At 33.7% G+C, this 20,730-nt stretch overlaps 1 protein-coding gene across 8 annotated transcripts; it reads right to left on the bottom strand.

Annotated features, from left to right (window-relative positions):
• Positions 1-15: 15 nt before the first annotated feature.
• Zasp66 (PDZ_signaling and DUF4749 domain-containing protein Zasp66) lies at positions 16-20,552 on the bottom strand. Of its 8 annotated transcripts, XM_018536601.1 has the most exons (10): positions 18,224-18,505; positions 16,369-16,616; positions 15,329-15,500; positions 6,476-6,631; positions 6,290-6,340; positions 5,094-5,182; positions 2,606-2,744; positions 2,143-2,175; positions 962-1,041; positions 622-703 (listed from the first exon to the last, which is right to left on the bottom strand). In XM_018536601.1, the coding sequence occupies exons 1-9, from the start codon at positions 18,335-18,337 to the stop codon at positions 979-981; spliced, it is 1,065 nt and encodes a 354-aa protein (XP_018392103.1). In that variant the 5' UTR covers positions 18,338-18,505; the 3' UTR covers positions 622-703; positions 962-978. The 8 variants fall into 8 exon arrangements, with proteins under 8 accessions (XP_018392104.1, XP_018392102.1, XP_018392105.1 ...); XM_018536600.1 differs by lacking the exon at positions 962-1,041 and having other exon boundaries at positions 19-703; positions 18,224-18,504; XM_018536603.1 differs by lacking the exons at positions 962-1,041; positions 18,224-18,505 and adding an exon at positions 20,329-20,552 and having other exon boundaries at positions 20-703.
• Between the last annotated feature and the right edge of the window lie 178 nt (positions 20,553-20,730).

Raw genomic sequence — 20,730 nt, 5'->3', positions numbered from 1 at the left:
GAAAGGAGGATAAAAAACTCAACGTATTTTGTGAAAATTAATTTTTTTCATTGTGCGTGATGTTAAAAGTATAATATAGTGTGTAAATAGAATGTCAAAAAATAGATACATCAAGATATGTGGAAAGAAAGGAGTAAGCTATTTTGGTGCAGGCCAGCGAAAAATATTAATCTCAAGTAGAATGCAATGTTGCAAATCACGTACTACTAACGGCGCGTATTAAAGTAACTAAGTATTGTTACTACGCTTAAGAGATACACGGCACTGCGTTTCATCGGGCAAGCAATGAATGTCAAGTAGAAGGTCTGTTCTCTCCCGAAGAATTCTAAACTAATACAATAAGTGAGAGTGAAACAAACTGTACCTGTCTCACTCTAATTTATTACATATCAATAAATACCAGTTCGAAACTTCGGGATGGAAAAAAAAACAGACGCAGAATTCGTCAAATTCGCGCTCCTAGATCTTCGCTGATGCAGCAACATAATTTAATTGCCTAAGCTGGACACGCTCGACACTCGTTTTATTTTGCGTAGTACAATAAATAAAATATATAGATTTATTTATAATATAAATAAACGATGTAATATATTTATAGCGTCAGTTCGGCTTAAAATTCGGTCTGCCCCAGCACACTGTACATAATCCTCTTGAAGCTGTTGCTCTGATGGATCTTCTCGCCGTCATCATCGAGCACGTTTATCTGAAAATTGAATTATTCGCAACCGCTCTCCACGTCTCCAAATTATCAAAGTGCTCCACAAATGAGCTATGTTTTAATTTCTATTAAGGCGTATTTTCTATCTCGCAAAGCGACATGCGTGTTCACAGTAAATTAATTTAATGAGCTTTATGTAGAAAACAGCCGGTAGTATTGCAGTGAGAGCGCATCTATCCTATAAATTAATTTCTCTACGCGAAAGCAAGCGAGCATTTAATGTAAAAGTATCAGAAAACGTACAAGTTTCTGCGAAAATTTTAATAGTCGTTGATAAGATCCTTAACGAAAGGGAGGGGGAAGGGACGTCTATATGATCCACCCTTAATGAAACAGATACCGAAGATTAGATCGGTGACGTACGTCTTCGATTATGATGATTAATGTTGGTAGCGATAATGTATGTTAGATGTATTAATGAGGTAATCGTCGTTAAACAATCGAACGATTTAACACGAAATATGTTTGTAAATTTAAGGATGTATCAAATGTATAGCCTGCAAAAAATGGCAAATGGAAAATTTATAATATTTATAAATTTTCTGTATAAAAGCTTAAAAATTAATGTTGTATACGTATGAAACAGTTGAATAAGGTCAATATTTAGTAACGTTTTAGTTTAAATAAAAATTTTCTCATTTTTTATTTTAATTATTTTGTAAAACATGTCTATTAAAATAATTTTCGATTCAGGTTTTAAATCGCCTCTAAACGTCTTTTGTTACTTTCAAACACAATAGAAAAATGTAATTTTTCATTTTGTTAAAAAATGCGCATGATACATCCTTAAAGGAGGAAGTGTCAAAATCTCCGCGCAATATTCCGTCGGCGCGACGCGGCGGACGATTATTACCGAGAGATGACTTGGCACGGTGTTTCAGTAGACGAAAAAGAAAGAAGTACAAGAGAAATAGTGTATCGTGCCAAGTCGCTTATATAATCCGATGCCGTTTTATCGTCCGGCTGCGTTGGGTAACTTATAGAGTACGCGGTGCCGAGCCAGTGATCGATAAATCTTCTCGATAAATAAATGGCGAGCAAGTAAAAAAAAGTGACACGTAATTGAGTAATAACGTGAAAAATGATGTTTGCTATTTTAACAACGAAAGAAATATTCTCAACATTTTTCTCGTTGAAGTCGTTAAAAAATTTTTTCAACAATTCGACACTTCTTTACAGATCCGTGAAGTGAGAAATGTGGCCGACCGATTTTGTGCGAGATGAGAAGATCCTCAAATTCGCATCGAGAATATAATCGTCTACGCAGCTGCGGGCGACAGCTCTGAAATTCTTGCACAGAACCCATGCGGCGACATGCGAGTGAGAGATGCATTCCCGCGTGATCTCAGCCCGGCAAAATATTTTCTACTATGCGCCCCGCAAAATCGATCGTGAATCTAATCGAGAATAATGCGGATACTTACGTATGCAGGACTCTTCGGCGGAGCGTGGTACACCTGTGTAATAAATAGTATCGTTAAACGCAGTTTTTTTAGCGCATATTTCATTCTGGTGAAAATTTTTCTTCAAATTCTTCATATAATTTTTCGTAATTTTTATATAAATTTTAGATTTTTTCAGAATTTTTCTACATAAATTTATAACTTTGTACAAGAGTTTTTACATGAATTGGAACATTTTTGAAGAAAATACATTTTCCTAAAAGTGTTTAGTATGTAATTCCGAAATTTTTCATTATATAATTCCAAAGAAAATAAAATCTGAAGATATCTTTCAGAAATCTTTTTATAACTTTAAAATATGAAAAAGTTTTGAAAATATTACAAGATATGAAAAATTTTTTCACCAAGAAAGAAAAAAATTTATTAAGACAAAAAAATTGACCTTGAAAACAGCGTGGAATTATTAAATAAAAAATTTATGTACCCTGTTCGATTTCTGCGGCGTGAAGACACCGGTGCGTGCCGGCTGTCTGACTTCCTGCACCTGATCCCCGTATTCCTCCTCTTGCAGGGCCTTGTACGCCTCGCTCTTGCTGGGATCGTACTTGACCGGTTTCTTCAGGCTGCACGTACCGCATGTGTACACAGGGGACGACTTTTAATTTCTCTTTTGTTCTCTCTCACGTGCGACTTTTATCTTTCTTGTTTCTTTTTATTTTGTGTTTTCTATCCAGATCGGTTAGCAGCGGCCGGGGTTACAATTTGCCAATTTGCATTTGCACATTTACTCATGTCTGTTCGAGAGCGACTTTCAGACGCGTCCTTCAGCCGAGTTCAATCGAGAAAGAGCGGTCATTCCTCATCGTGCAAACCCTGCGTGCATGCCCGATCAAGAAGAACGCGTTCATCGGACACTTTAAAAATTGCGCCTTTCATTTTTGAAAAAAAAAATATTCGAAAAAGAGTAGATGCAAAAATCATTAAAAATCTTAGAAAAGGTACTAGCAGCTTTCCAAAACACTTTCCAAGATCTTCAATTTAAAACAAAAAATGTTTATAATTTTATTTCTTATTATATCAAAAAATTCTGTTTTAACTCTACGATAATAAGTTTCTTATTGATACAAAAAGAAATTAAATAAATTAAATCATATATGTACATTAGTCGCGATAAAAAAAATGAGGAAAATGTCTTAAAAAAGATGCTCTCAATATATTTTTTATTTTTACAAATATAATTTTCAAATTATTTTTCTTCCCATAAATTTTCTGCTCGTCATTCCAAAAAAATGCGACAAAAATAGATTTCTAATGGCGCAATTTTCAAAAGTCGTCTCGAATTATTCGTGCACGGTATCTACGATACAAGCATATGAACACTCGTTAAAAAAAAAAAAAACGACGAAGTTAGTAGATATTCTCACATAATCTCAACTACTGTATTCACATTATTCATTATTCACTACTCTGCTACATGCAAGAATTTACTGCTAAAGGAAAAGCTTTTTTTGCACGGATTCGCGGAAACATTACGAAATTTATAATTTTGTCAAATAGTTTATGCCTACGATTTCTACTATGTAATATACGTAATATGAACGGCAAACTAACCCGAAATAATAATCGCACAATCATTTCGAGGGACTTGTACACTCAGTGGCCACGTTCGCTATGTTAAATTCTATCGGCAATTAAATTAATCATTTAAATTAATTATTCATATTAAGTGAAAATATCGATAACAATAAGAAAGACTTTCTTTGCGTTTGAATAATTCAATTGTGAGTGTTCATTTTAATGACAGCATCGCGCGAATGATTAAATTGTTAACTAAATGAATACCCAAAATATTTCTGTTGACTTGTGATAATTATTTCTTAATTTAATATTTTCAACAATCTCAATTTTTCGTATTTGTTATTTAAAATGTTTTCTCATTAAACTCTATGTATTACAACATTTTGTTAATAATTTAACAATCCCCACAGACACGAATGCATAATTTGCTATATTTTAATAAGAGAACGTGCCCAATGATCCACGTGAAAACCGGGAAACTCTGCCGTCGTAGATCCGACGTACGAGAAGCATCGGAAAACGTCTCGAACGTCTCTCGACAATTTTTAATTTGGTTTATTGAATTGTGGCCACACATTCTTCGAAGCGGCGGCCTTCGCCTGCTCTTTCAAGATTCTCGCTTGCTCCTGTATTTCCTGTTTCTGTTTCACGAAGGAAAAATCTATGAAAATGCTGGAAAACAAACAAACCGCTACGTAAGTAATGAATCATCAGAAGGATCTGAGAGAGCCGTATAGGAAAAAAGAGAGAAGGAGCCGGTTATCCCTTCTCGTTTAACGATCCTGCGTCCTCCGAGTAAACTCGATTTATATATTTCTCCAATTGGTAATTTCTTTTCCCGAATTACAGCCTTCATGGAAACGTCGTCTTCCAAAAGGATAATTTTTTTTTCTCATTCGCGTTCCGTTATTTTCTAAAAACAAGTCTCAGAAAATTATTTTGGCGTAAATCATTAACGCTTCGTGGACGTTTGATTAAAAAACACGTCTATACAAAATAAGTTTGAGGATTAATACAGAGATTAATAAAAAATTCATTTTATTTCCCAGAATAAATTCGTGTCGAGTTCTTTGAATTCACTCCAACTATCACTTTCACATTATTGTCTTCCACTGCGATTATCAACTGTGCGAATTAACTTGTTAATTTCAATTAACGTGACAATTAGACTTTCTCGCACACGATTTTTATTACATGATGGCGATTTATGAGAGTGTGAGCGGCATTCAGCGATGAAACCAATTTTGTATTAATTATATTAATCTGTGACTGCTGCAAGCATCACGGCATTAGCGATTCGTTATATATGTATATGCTTAAATATGTTCAGTGTGATTAAAGACTAGTTGAGAGAGAACTTAGTAGACACTCGTGTGAGTAGATTGACTACTTACGGTATGGCGGATGCCTGGCATTTGATAGTGTCTGCGATGTTTTGATCCGAGTAAAGTCCGATCGGCGAGTTGAATTGCTTGTGGACAATCTAAAAAGACAGAATTTGACGTTTACGATCGACGTAACACAGCATTTACGTATACATATATCGCATAAAACTCGAAACAGCTCTCATGATTTGGAAACAACACGACCAAAAATGACAGTTTTGTAAGCAGAAGCGCAAAAGAGATTATTTTCGTGTTTCTTTTTCTATTTCAACTTTTATTTGAAAGACATATATAAAACGTTTGAAAAATAATACTGAATATGCCAGCACATGGATGTTTGGAAACTTTTGTGCAATATAAGCAGAATCTATTGTATATGTATATTAACGTATTATTATTATGAATGTTTACTAGAGATGTTGCGTATTATTGTTGCGATCTATTCTCAAGTCGTGTTGCGACTACGGTATTATGAAAATACAGCGTTGTAAAAAATAAACATAACTCTAGTCTGCTGGCACTGCGGACAGGACAAATGTTTGAGTAATGCCAAGTTTCCGTTATGTCAGAAATTCACAGTATTACATACAAACGGGCCTGACTCACGCGATGTTTATTTTACAAAGCACTGCCGTTACAAAATGTCATAATGTAATCGTCACTATATTCACAGTTTCGTTACATCTCGTATCTTCGGAATTTTCATGTTTCGAAACACGTTAGTGGCAATCAATAATTAAAGCAATTTTTTTTTTTCCGGTAAATTAATGTTATTCAAAATCAGAATTTTTGGTAATCGAGTTAATTTATATCACATCGTGTAAATTAAATTGGATTTAATTATTAAAGTAATTCAATTCAATTAATTTCAGTGATTTAATCATAAATAGGAGCTGATGCAAGCTGTATATCGATTCACAGTGTAATCGATGCGTTTTGGTATTATTTTTTGGATTATCAATTAAATTACAAATAGATCCAGAGGACATCCTGTATATTAATCCTGTATATAATAATCGCGTCAACACATCGCGATTATAATTATTATTAGTTATTAGCGAAAAATATCGTAATAGTTGAGATATCTCGTCAAACGATCAAACTCAAGTTTCTTGCAGATATATCGATCGTCCAGAAAGTGCGTAAGCGTTCGTTTCTCGAAGCAGAAGCGGCTTACGAAAGTAAACAACGGAAGTGATCCAAACCTTTGGAACTTCATTCGGTCCCACGACACGCTGTAGTACTGTTTCTGCCACCTGCTCAGACGATGTACAAATAAAATACAATTTAAATCCTGACTTGACAAATACGTCTCCAAAGATGTAGGAGAACTTATTCGCAAGTACGTGTCACAGGAGTTTGATGTGGATGATCTTATAATGTCGATTTACCTTTTGCTTCATAGCAACTTCAGGATGAGCGGGCTCGTAATGATGGGGTGCCGCCCTGATCATCGGATTCGGATGATGTCGCAGGTAGCATTCACCGAGAGGAGCATCCTTCTTGACCTTGGCACCTGGCAAGACCAAAGGAGTCGTACGGTAGGGCTAAAAGATATCACAATTGTAGCTCTATCAGTATCGGTATTATATTTTATTATTTTGTATTGTATGTATATATATTATAAATATTCATAGGCGTATCAAGAATTTTTTTTGGAGGAGGGATTATTAATTCTGTTATCACCTAGACATCATTGGTTGCATTAATAAGTGGCTTTTTTTTTGGATACTTTAAAGCTTCGTATGTCTTTTTTTTTGTTCTTGCTTTGGATAGAACAAATATTAGATATTGTAAATTATAATTTTTATTTTTTTCCTGCGAAGAAAATATGAACAAAGTACAGTTATTAAAAACAAAATGCGTAGTTGTATAAACGATGAAACTTATTTATCTCATACATGTATAATATCTGAGTGCACCAAAAACCTCAAAAACCTTCCGAAAATTTTCTTATGTGTCAGACACTCTGTCAAAGCTTTGACTAAAAAAAGTTTCAAAAATTACTTACATGATCGTAATGAGAGAAAAGAAATATTTTATATCACAACAAAAAAATCATTCAGAGTAAAGAGAGGTGTATTTTTTATAATCAAAAATGAAAATATGCATATATAAAATTTTTCGGGGAAAAAAACTTTGAACCTCCTAAACCCTTCTAGATATATCGTCATAAATATAAATAATATAACACATTATTTATATAATATCTTATTTATATATTAACATACGACATCTTATTGTATATAAATTATATCATTAACGATAATGATGGTAACTATGCAAGTAATGGTTAATAGGGCAGATGAAATAATATCCTGTCGAAGCGGTGCCAATTAACTAACGAGATCTAAAATAAACTGCAATAGAGGCCATGGTGATCGAAAGGTGGCTCATTAATTTCTGACACTTCTTACATCGCCATAATTCCAAGCAACGACAAGAATAAATAATAATGATGATATCGCAGCCTAATTTGACAGTAATCCCATTCCATAACATTGACGAGGTGAAATGCAAGTTAAAAAAAAGTATCGAGAGTCATAACAAAACAATGTATCAATTGATAGCGGATTTATATCTCTTTAAAAGACATCTTAAAATATAATTAACGACCAGATAACACATTGTGACAGCTAAAATCTTCCTTTTGCGAATATCTATTTTTTTATTTTTCCATGCAAATTGTTTTATTACAAACTAAACCATTTAAGAAGCGAAATAATGAATATATTTCAATTCTCTCTTAAATTAAAATAAATAATTTTATTATAGGTATTCTATATTTTCTCTACTTTCGTGATATAAATAATATTTCAATAGGCCGAATATTTTTGGTTAATGACGTTGCGAACCGGAAGTGATATTATTTGACCGTTTCTGAAGAAGTAAATATTTCGCACAGCTGGCTCACAATGAGAAAATTACATCAAATCCACGGTCATCCTTGTAGCATTACGAACGAATTCGACTTGCCAAGTTACGAGTCGTTCTGTCACGTGCCGCCGTTTTTGCGCGATGTTACGAAATTACACAATTTGCAGGTGCATCGTACATCGTCGATTCGCCACGCGGGTCTTCTATGTTTACAGTACGAGTTGCTGAAACATCCATGAAAACAAACGCGAAGTGAGACCTCAGGCAAGTCTCGTAATATTCTGTCGCGGATATTCGCAAGCCGGAATGAAAATTTCGAAATACTAGGCATTATTATCGCGACCTTTGGAGAGAGTCATAAATAAAGTTTTCCGTAATATTTTCTCGGAAAGCAATTTCTCATTTTACTCTGAGTAAAGGTTACGTTTAATCGCTTTTCAAGAACAGCTTGAGATTTATGAACAATATTCATCAGCAACGATTTTATTAGTTTTCACATTATTACATTTTGAGCTTCAAAGTACAATGAAAAAATACCACAGACGTATTAATATCACGTATCTATTATATAAAATTTTTCTCATTTTTTTTTATTTGTTAAATTAATCTTTTTTGAAGTAGAATACAGAAGTCATAATATCATAAGGATATCATCATGACCTTATTTGTTACGTATCTATAAATTTATTTTTTTTAACATCGAATAACGTTATGATGACATCTTATAATATCATTATGATTTTATTATGACAGTGTGTCTACCCGAGTTACTTGATGAAGATATAAAAATGTAATAAGATAAGAAGTGTATATAATTATAAAAAATATGATTATCTTTACAATGATTAATTAAAAATTAGTTGTCACTTGGACAATTGAAGATAATAATAACGAACTTTAACAAATACTGCGGCTTAATAGATAAAATAATATATTCAAATATATTTAAATATAAATAAAAATGCAAAATTTTTCGTATAATTTGTTCGATTTCTTCAAAAAGGTTCATTTATGCTTCCATTATTCATCGGTATTGACTGCATTTAGCAGAAAAAGTAACTTTGTATTTAACTGTTGTAAGATATTTTTAATATGGATTAGTTTGTATATTTAAATCTAGTAAGGAACTATAAGGGCAAGAGTAGTAGTATTAAAAAATTTTATAGAAAACAATAGCTATGCTTTTTCTGCTGAACGCAGCCAATGTGCACATTCCACAATTTTAGAATCGCGATCGCGGTTGCAAGTTCGCGTGCGAGTTTCGCGATATGAAATCATACGATTACGATGATTCCATTATAAATGGGTCAGAAATGTTCCATTATGTTAGAGGGTGAGCGGCGAGTGATTCTCGAAATAGATGAAGGCTCCCGGCCGGCAAAAATAACGCGCACCCTGAGCCACAAAAACCACCTATCCCCTCGCACTTCTCTTGTCCGTTTCTTTCCGCCTGTGACTTTTTCACCAGGAAACGTTCCGCCCGCTTCGTTCTTGGACGGGAAACGTTGGCAAGGTCGCACGATAATTAAATAATGAGAAGGGAGGAATAAAAGTTGGATGCAAAGCTGTCTAAAGCCCAAAGAGCATCCCACTTCTACTTTATATCATTGATAACAAATATCTCAATGTACAATATTTGAAATAGAAGTATTTGATAAATTTTGACACGAAACTGATTTTATCTCAAAATATTACAAAAAATTTTTACCATGCTTTTTAAACTTCAAAGACTTGAAATCGTTAATCAATTAAACGCAAGAAATGTGTATTTCTTTATTTTTAATTTTTATTACTTTTGATTTCATTTGTTTAAATTTGAAAAATGAAATAAGAGAGAAACAAAGTTTTTATTTGTATGAAGTTTAATATTTTAAGGAGAAGGACTGATTGTCTCTTAAAAGCGGTAAAGTGTATAATGATTATTTGAAAATGGAGAGAGTTCGGTTAATTGATTTAATTAACGAAATTTTTGTTTTGCGAATTTACTTGTGTTTTTTTCTTTTTTTTTTTAGAAAATTTACGCTAGCGTGCGCACGTTTATACGTCGTTTTGTAAAAGGTCTTCCAAACTAAATTCAGACGGAGCAAAACAGCTGTTTCACGAAGTGTTTATTGCTTGGCGTCGAGGTGAAACTTGAACTCTTTGGAAACTGATTGGAGCACGTTGGCAAGAGGCACGTTAACGAACAGATGTTTCAACTTCATTAACACATATTAAAATATATAAAATTATAATTAAAACAATATTTAATTTTATCATACGAGTAAATTCGGATTTGCTTCATTTCTGATATAGTTAATGTCAAAATTGTCCGTAATTACCAATATCGTTTTTTGATTTTTAAAAATTATATTATCAAATTAACAATAAATAAATTGATTAAAATAATTAAAATTATTGAGTATATTTAATATATAAAGACACAGTAATTTTTATTTTTTATATTTCTCAGATTTTTAATCAAGTTTAAATGTCTCATTGAACTCCTACATTCTAACTAAAAAGAAATAACAATAAAAATTTTTCTATCATGATACAGAATAAATGTTATCGTTTCGTATGTCATATATGATTATAAAAATCATATATTTCCATTTAAATATTATTCACAAAAAATAAAATTAAAAAAATTATTACTAATTCTGAAAGTCGTTAATAAAATAATTAATCGTCGTATTAAAAACGTTGCTTTTTAAAAAAATCTCTGAATTTTTCGGACGGGAGGTGAGTTCGAAAATCGCGAACCATGGGTGTGTCTTTGTATGACGACTTCTCTTGCGTATTCGTGAGTAACCCAGATCCCGTTTACGAAAATAGAACACGATACCGATGAACGGCATCCGTAATGGCGATGCCTACGTGCGTTTTATTGCATAGCGTGTTATTAACGCCCGCGCAAGTCTGCCTTTCATCTCGGTGGCTCCGATTAACTCCGAAATCGGCCTGCCCTTCTTCGGGGGCGGGATAAGCGAAATTCATCAAGTTCCATTACGAATGGCACAATTGTTCTGTGGACACGTTTGTGTACTGTGTCAAGGTTGAATAACGCGAAATCTAGATCGTCTGGCGATCTTATTGCTCGTGTCGTTATTCGATATCGATATGAAGCGTTGGTGGAGCTAAAACTTGCGTTACTGAATTTTGATATTTTTAGGGTGGTCCAGCGACGTTAGTAAAGTTCGAGCTTTATGGTTGTTTTATTTTGTCGTGAATAAACCCACGCATAAATGTCATCCAGACAAAAAACAACGAAATTTATAAAACGGGGTGAGAACATTCTAACAAGTGTAATGCAGCATTTAAATGAAAAGAACAAATTGTTTTGAATGAGAGAAAATTATTTAATGCCAAAAAGAATGTAATTTTTATTTAATTAATAAATGTATCTATTTATATATGAACATATACTTTTAATTTATGTTTATTGAATCTTATTTGTATAATTAACTAAAAAATAACTGAATATATAATCTTCTCATGTATATATAGTTTCACTCTTATAATGTAAATAATTATTTAATTAATTAAACAAGACTTAAGATAATTGGACGTTAAATAAGATAAATTCTCTCTTTAAGACATGTTTTTATATCAAGAGAGAACAAAAATTTCTCTTGAATAGAAACATCTCTCAGAATTTATCTTATTTAACGTCCAATTATTCAACAAGTCTGACATCTCAAGAATACAGATTCCACCCTAAAATGCACGTGACTTGCACTATTTCTAATCTAAAATTATTCGTTTAGACTAGAAAAAAATTTTTGAAAAAATAAGAATAAAAATTTTGCGTTAACGTATTTTTCGACAATGTATAGATCATTACTCGCGCGCGAGATCCGCAAGCACATCTTAGCCTCGAGAAAGGTGCACGTTCAAGGGCGAAGAGGAGAATCGCTTCGCGTTTTTCGTCTCTGAGATTCTTTCTCCTTTAATGAGTAATTAAGTGAAACCGATGAAACTTCTCGTCTCTTTCGTACCCAGTAAACGGCCGCTTCCTCCTCCTTCGGATGATGCTCGATGTTGTAACGATAGACGGTCGTGTAAGCGGGCATCTTCTCGTCTCCGTTCGAGAGGCGTCCCGCGGAGAGAGTTTCCCTCGCAACCACCGACCTTATGTCACCCCTTTCGCGCGCGGCAACCCTTTCGCGGCTCTCGCAATCGTTCTCGTTCTCACGTCGTCCCTCGTTCGCGACTATCGCGGGATTATTCGCGCTTAAGCACTACTGGCTCGACGCGAGCGCGGGCGGCACTAACTCTGGCCTTTTCCACGAGACTCCTCTCTCTTTCTCTCCGGAGACCTCTCTCGAAACTCGTTCGCTTTCGTAAAAGCTCTTGACGCCGGAAAAACGTCACGAGTCGAATGTTCTTCGGTAATCTCAGACGCAGTGACCGTAATCAGATTATCACCTGACTTTAAGAAATGGGACTATAGATTTATAAATAAAGATATGTCAGGTTTTTAGGTCAAAGATACACTTTTGCTAATTATCCTTCAATTAGCTCCAATTAATTATTTTAATGCTTAAGACAATTTTATTAATTTTTTTGTTATACATTCTGGGGAGAATTGTTTATAACTTATACATTTTTATCATCTAAAATGCAATCTTTTCAAGTTAAAACTTTAAAAGGTTGCAAGATTTTTTTTCGATAGGTTTTAAAATACAATCTGCTCGTCGAGCCATTAGTTCTTACTTTTAAAGATCTAACCATTTACATTCAACCACTTTACGAGCAAGATTGAGTTTTCAAATCGATAAAAAATGTTGTAAGCTTTTAGCTGGGGTGAGTGTACATTCTTTTTAAATTTATCTTTTGAAATATATCTACCTTTCTAAAAATACTTTCAAAATTCCCCGGATTTTCATTTTAAATAAAATTATTATAATTAATATTTTTTTCTTATTCTTAGCTTCTAAAATTACTTACAAGCTAATTGTTGCCTTGAAATAATCGAAGAAATTTTCTTTGACAACGAAATTCCGCGATGAAATTAATGAGAGAGTTATTCGAAAGGATAAATTTCGATCGCTAAAATGTGATCTCGATAAATCTTTTATTTATCCTATCTATTTAACGACGCCATATACAAAATGATTGAAATACCGCATTTTTTTTTTCGTAATTAAAGATGTCTAATGTCATTAGTAACATTTTAAAAAGTTCGTGCGTTATTTTCAATTTAAATTTTTTTAATACGTCAGAGAAAGATTTGCTTCTCTATAAAGTTCTCATTTATTGGGGTCGCAAAAGAAAAATAAACTCCACCGTGCGGAAAATGTGGAAGGCGAAAGTCCTGAATCTGCGGGATTGTATCAGATCGGGACAAGCAGAGGTGGTTTCGATGCAAAAGTGATATTTATAGCGTGTGGCAACCGGCTCTACTGGTGGCGACGGACTTTCCGGCATCGTGGCGGGCCAACAAAAATATATTCACACTTCGGACTTCCCACGAATAAAAGCACTCCGTCACTTCGTAGCGATGCACGATGCACCCCAATACCGCGATGTACACGATATGTCGTTGTAATAAACGTGATGACGCGCTTCTCTCTTTCTCTCTTTCTCTCTCTATTTTTATTTCTCTCTCTTTCTCGTCGGTATCGTTCTCGCAAAATCGGTTAAAACGTTTCGTTAAACGACGGGAGACATCTAGACGTGAAATCGCGATATCGCAAATCATTATCCCGTTGTTGTTAAAATCGCAAAATTTTAACATTTTTCCAAAACCTTGGCAGTTCGCATCAATCAAATTGATGCACATCTATGTGATTATTAATTGAATCAATTTTAATCGAAATTGCCTATTTATCAGACCTCTTGCAAAATTTTTATGAAAGCCGTCACATGTACTCAATTCTGTCATCGATTCCATTATTGATTACCACGATGATGCTAACGACAGGCCAAAATTTCGTCACCTGAAGCATGCCGTTTCGAAACGAGTGGGAGACGGATTAAACGCGACAAATGTCCTGTCATACTACAGCCGTAGCTTGATCCGGCAATGAGTTATTGGATTTCAAAGTACAGAAGGATATTTCGGAACGAGCTTGAGCTTGCCAGACGCCACGATCGTACAGACTCGAGAAATCAGAGTTCGGACTGCCTCTTATTACGGTGATCGCGTGCCTCTGACAATCGTGTCTACTTATTTTACGATGTACTTCAATTTATTCTTCCTTAAACGGCTCGTATTACGAGCAAATCGAACGTTTAATTCGAATTACGATTCTTTCGTTCCCTCCATTCAATGAATCCTGTAGAACTAAGCTATTCTAATATCTTCGCGCTTTTCAAATATTTAAGAAAAGATGAAAGATACTTTCAAATGTAAGAGCAATTCTATGATTTATACAATTTTTGCTATGTTTCAGTCGTTCGTTACAGAGAAAATCCCAGAAAACTTTTGAAAAATAAATAAAACGACATTTATGTGATAAGCAAGGAGTTATGAGACGACGAGATGGTTTCGGATCTGCGTATTTCGTATCTATACTTTTAGCTTTCGCTTGCATAATTTCACACGAAGCTGTCAATTACGTTTTGCCGAATCCTATGTAACAATTCTTTCTTTTTTCAATTATCAATTATGATTAAATAAAAAATTTTACTTTGAGCTTTCGCGCGATATGACAAAAACTTTCTATTCCTAAGTATAATTATGTCTTATATTTTAAAATACATTTTAATATTTGTTACTTAAGCCTTGTTATTTATGTATGCATTTCACTGCGTATTCAGATTACATTAAAATTAACACATTAAGAATATATTAACGTTAAGATTGGCACAAGAGAAATATTTTTCAACGACGTGGCCACGCTGTTTCACTATGTAGGCTATTTTAATCCGGGAAAGAAGTAAATACGATGTTGAACCTTGATTTATACACTAAAACAAAGCCTGTTCCTTCACGCGGATCAATGAACTCTCCAGCGATTTTGTATCGCCAACATGTGCTTGAAGTTCGATTTTCAAAGATCTTAAGAACCATTGTACCAATTTTATCGCTGGATTTAAACAATCCAACAGATAGTTAAACAAGATCGACTGGCTTTAAACACAACCAAGATTTTACTTGAAAAAACGCAAAATGCTCTTATCATCGACTTAATAAAGTTTATTTCTAACAAAGAAAGGATTATCCTACAAATCAATTCTTTGTAAGATAGAATTGAGAATTTCGACATAATTTATTTCTCTTATTTCTAGTATAATTTATTTATACATTTCATTACTTTGAATTACTTATTATAGTCTTTATATACTTAACTATTTTTAGATTAAACAAATTTTTTAAGTCTTTTTGTTTAAGTCCTTTTGTTAGACAAAAATAATACGTAGAAAATAATTTAAAATACCTGCGACAGATGAACTCTTTCCTCGCGAATTTCGTCGAGGTGTTCATGAGGCATAATGATCGTACTGCGAACAGAGTATTCCGGAGTTGGCGTTGACCTATACTCCTCGACCGAAGGCGGCCGAATTGGGCTCTTCGGTAATTCTTGCGGATACTCTTTCGGTTGTTTGTATCTGCATGAAAGAAATGCAAAAGACATTAATATGATAGTAGATCGCATATATGTGTCGCAGCAGCGGCAGAACACAAGCAGCTTCGTGGTAGTTCCTTGACGATCACCTTTTACATTAAAAATATCACATTAAAAATAGACCGATTAACTGCGATTTTGCGAAGAACAAAAAAAGATTCTGACCGTGCAGGATAAACATTAAAGTAGAATGTATTGATTGTACAGAATTAACTGTAAAAATTAATTCTTAACTTTAACTCGGAAAAGATCAGCTTTGCATGTTCGAGAGAACAACATAGTTACGTTCAAAATATGTTTAATAAATGTTAAAAATCGTACAATAAATGTGTAAACTGAAAAATAAACGTTTAAAATTTTACGCTTTATCTATTTAATAAACGTTATAAAAATATGTGTAAAAAATGTATGTGCTTATAACATCTATTAAATATCTTTTTCTTACTATAGTTTAGTGCCCGTTAATTTCTACCAATAGAGATTAATTTTAATTTTGATTTAACTCAGACATTTTGACTATATTTAATGTTAATAACGTCTATTTAATATTTTTATACATCACAAAAACCGTTTCAACATTTTTTACAAACTAAACATTTTTTAAACGTAAATTGAAGTCTCCTTTATCGGTTAAAGATGATCGTCGAGGTGCAAAAGTAAGTGGTAGAAGTTCCAAAGCAGCGGCCAAAAATGTCAGTCGTGCTTTGTGCGAAGAGAGAAACTGGTTTAATCGAGCAGGCGAATTAATCAGTGGCGTGCTGCGATATTGCGGTGGCAAACGCGGTGTCATTGCTGTGGCAGTATTGCGAAAAAAAAAAACGCGTATAATAGAAATAATATTGCATTCTGACAGACTAGTGGCCGCAGCCCCGTTGCCAACGATCGGCCTGAAAATCGTGGGTGATGATGGTGACGTGGTGATAGTAGTGTCGGTGGTTGTACGTGATGATACTCTCGATGGCTCAGACCTTTCGATAACTAGCTTTATGGTATCGGAGTTTTGGAGGAGATTCTGTGCATCTACATGCCTCACATCACGCGCGTCGTAATCGTCAATTTTCTTGATCATGTCACCCTTCTGGAGCGCCTCGTTCTCCGACTGCAAGCAGATCATATCGACCCGGCGTTGTTAGCAGTAATCATTGTCATTGCTCTAACGTTTCAATTAATTAGGCGATTAGGAACCACATACGTGGTAAATAAAATTCACACATTACGTATCATATTTAGCAACCAAAATCCTGCTTGACCGTCATCGGCCGATTTCATTATCATATTTACTTTGGTTTCAATTAATGTTTTCAAGAAACAATTAGAAGTAATGTGTATCATCTAAAATACGTGACAAAAAAGTAAAAAAATCTGTTCCTTAATTCTGCTTGTCTAATTAATTTTTTTTTACCAATATTTCATTTAGAGACCTTTTCCTAGATAAAATTCTTTTTCTTATTTTTTAAAGAGCTTTTTAATCATATATTGACTTAAATAATTTTAAATAGATTCACAAGATTAACAGTTTACTTATTTCTTTTGAAATTTTAAAACGTATTGTCTAAACAGTTAAAAATTAACAATCATCTTTTTATTTGTCGTTATAATTTGATGGTAGATGCGTTTTCAAAAATTAAAAAATATTAATGTATAAAAAACGATCGTAAAAAAAATTGCCAAAATGTTATATAGAATGAGATAAATTACGGAATATAATTAGAAAACACAATACAGAAGTATTTGATATTGTAATAAATATTATTTGAATTATTGGTCAGTTTATTTTAAGATAAAACAAAAACATGAAGATTACAATACAATTTCATCAATTTTAGACTTGTACGATTTTAGGCGCTAACGAGAAAACGCTTTTGTTATTTCGTTGGACCGTGTCTAGGCTCGAGCTCCGGGATGCAACGCGCCGTATCGTGTATCAATGTCAACGGGCGCTAGATCGAATCGTTGATTTGAGAATTCCTTGGCAGCCTTCTCCATTTCAAATGTTCACAGAGGGATTGCGTTACGTCTACTTCTATTGTTCCGCCGCGGCGAAATCATATCGAAGCCAAATAAGCGGACACCGTAATAAAGTCTCCATAATAAGAGAAATATCTTGTTCCTCCCGGATAAAAATCATTGCCCGGAGATAACAAAATCCGTTATCAAATGCCGTAAAGAAAGGGATTTGTACATTTTCTTTTCGAAATACATTATTTGAAGATTTATTGGTTATTAGGTAGCTTTTACAATTAGAAACATAAAAATCTAACTTAGAACTTTATGTCATCAATGAATATTATTAGTATGACAAGTAAATCATAAACATGAGGTAATATTATAATTTTTGACATACATATAATTTCCCTTACATATGTATATAGACACAATTCTTTTACTTATAGTTTCTTTTGAATGTTATTAATTGATTAACTTGCCCTAAAATTTACTTTTATTACTTTCTATTTGAAACATTCAAAAATTATTATTTCTGTTTTCCAGTATATTTTTCTTCATATTCGTCGTATTTTCATTATTGTTTGTGTCATTTCTTCTTTCAAAAGACCATAAAACTTCAGAATAAATTTAAATTTAATATCACGCAATTAATTTGAAACCTCATTAGAAGAATTCTAATACAATTTAATTCAAAAATTAATTAAAGATGTGAGGTGAAAGAGATCGGGCGGAAATTAAAACGAGAAGAAGCCGACTCACGCGGGTGACAACAATCGGCGTGCCCAGATCTGCGCCTCCGGCGATCCTTATGCCCCATGGTCTACCGGTGCTGGATCTCTTAAGTTTCACAATCAATGTATGCCTCCTGGTCATACTCTAGACTCAGTTCAATTAGCACCACCACCAACAATAACACAACAAATAGCCACGACACAAGCACTTAATCAATTGCGAGATACACTACGTAGGCAAAACAATGAGAGAGAGAGAGAGAGAGAGGCAAAAAGAGATAAAAAGAGATTAAGTTCCAAGAAGAAAAAAGAAAAAGGAAGACTGTCTAAGAAGAAGGGAAGACCTCCCGCGAACAGTCGCGAGCGATGGATCTCCCGGATCGTGATCGCTCTCTGCTTCGCTACTGAGATAGCAGCTGCAGCTGTAGCACTTGCCGACTATATGCCGACTTTGACAGAGCCCTGAGCGGAAAGCGAGAAAGCTAGAGAGAAGGAGAGAACTTTAGTTGCTCAATTCTAACGGAGAGATCACCGCCTCTGGTCTCTCTGTTTCTTTCTTCGCTATTCTGGCCCCATTTCGAGTTGGCGTATTGTTCTGATGGTCCGACCCGCACTCGTTTCTCTGGTATTTACCATGTGTATGCGTGTGTACGTGCAAAAATGTTCTACAGTCTCGCATTGAGAGAGAAAATCGTGAACTATCAGCGTAGAATAAATACGAACTACCACGAGAGAAATCCTTGAAGATGATAGACATACTAAAGAAAAGACGAGAGAATTCTACAATTAAAAACTTATCTCTTGTTATTTGAATTGTCACGTAATTTAAAACAAACTTATTGATCTCTAAAGAAAAAAATAATTATTTTAAATAATTATAGTTATTTCAGCAAAACACATCAGTATGCGCGGTTGGAAAAGAATATTTCTAATAACCATTATTTCTTAATACCGCTTTTTAATTAAAACAATCATGAATTCTTCTGACAGAGCTCTCTTAAATCAGTACTTAAAATAATTACTTTTGACATGGCAATTCAATTTAATAAAAACGAAACAAAATCAATAAGCGGCAAAACTATAATCTAAAATTTAAATCAAAGATATCTACACGAGTTTAAAATACAACACCATCTAATAATTCTGGACATCACCTGCCCCAAAAAACTTCGGATCAAATGTAGTTTTAATTCTGCAACATTACACGAAATTATTTATCATATTCTACAAATAATTTGCAGAAATTATTAATGATATACAGTAAAATGCCATAATGTAAAGTAGTAAGATTTTATACGGATTTTATGTTTGATATGCGATAAACGCAGCGAATATCGAGAAAAGGATAGGAACGGACAGAACAAAAATATAGAAATAATTTTTGTAATAACTCTCATGCAAAACGCAACTTTATTAACTTACTTAGTTCGAAACGTGTTCGACACATGTTTCATAAGCAATCTATTGTAAGTGGGACAGTCATACCTATATATATGGCTTAGTATTCATGATGGAAGTTGACAAATAAAATTTTGACGCGCCACATATCTACACGACAGCTTTTTTATTCACACATTCGATGTCGAGTTTCAGAAAAGATTATTCATTTATTAATTTATTTAAAACAAGAAGTTGCAATTAACTATTTGTAATTAACAAAGAACTAGATATTCAGATATCGTATATCTTATTCGTACTCTCAAAGTTCAAATTATCGAAATCACCTTATTTGCAAATATTTTTTTTAATTGCCACCACTATTTTAAGCCATTTATTTAATCAATAAAGTGGTAAATTATATTTACTTTAATTTAAAATAAAACTTTAATGTAGCTTTAGTCAAACCTACGATTGGATTTTCCGCAAAACAAAGAATGACTAAAGTATAGCGATCATGTAATTTTTTCCTAAGGCGGAAACGTGAAAAGTGAAAATTTTCTTTAAAGGTAATGGATAAATGTTCACTTTTCATATTTTCGCTCTAGGAAAAGATTACATGATTGCTATCTATAAGACTTCATTAAAAAAAAATCTGCCATTAGAAATCGATAATTTCGATAGTCAGATGATTGGAGTATAAATTAGGGAGAAAATGGAAAAGATTTTTCTAGATTGCATACCCTTCGTACTTACATAGGTCTCGTAAAAGTGGCCTATGGAGAATTTGAGAGCCATCCTCGAAGATTTGATTCTGATCGCGTTTTCCCCCGTCTAAATAAGACACTCACACGCTTCTTCCGCCGTGCGAATACGTTCACGAGCGGCGAGAAACTTCTCCCCTATGCGGGCCGATTCGATGCAATTAGTTTGGCTGCACTGTAATTAACAGAGACTAGAGAACCAGAGACAAGAGAGAAAGAAAGAGAGTGAAATAATGAGACAGAAGGAGAAAGGATGCGTGTACGACTTAAATTAGCAACCTATAGCGCGAAAGGTTAGTCAATCGTTCTAGTGACTCACTTTACCTTAATTTATACAATCATTAACGCATATCGCCAATATGCGATATGTTCAACATTGGCGGTCGACGATAAT

This window comes from Cyphomyrmex costatus, unplaced genomic scaffold (genome assembly GCF_001594065.2).
Source record: "Cyphomyrmex costatus isolate MS0001 unplaced genomic scaffold, Ccosl1.0 scaffold157, whole genome shotgun sequence".
Lineage (NCBI taxonomy): Eukaryota > Metazoa > Arthropoda > Insecta > Hymenoptera > Formicidae > Cyphomyrmex > Cyphomyrmex costatus.
This window is presented reverse-complemented; position numbering and strand designations above follow the sequence as displayed.

What these genes read in the sequence shown, in the direction of transcription:
- Zasp66 (XM_018536600.1), bottom strand. Translation starts at nt 18,337, where the DNA reads ATGACCAGGAGGCATACATTGATTGTGAAACTTAAGAGATCCAGCACC. An exon ending in GACCGAATGAAGTTCCAAAG is followed by an intron (nt 5,183 to 6,289) that starts GTTTGGATCACT and finishes CTGTCTTTTTAG; the next exon opens with ATTGTCCACAAGCAATTCAA. An exon ending in CGCCGAAGAGTCCTGCATAC is followed by an intron (nt 704 to 2,142) that starts GTAAGTATCCGC and finishes TTCAATTTTCAG; the next exon opens with ATAAACGTGCTCGATGATGA.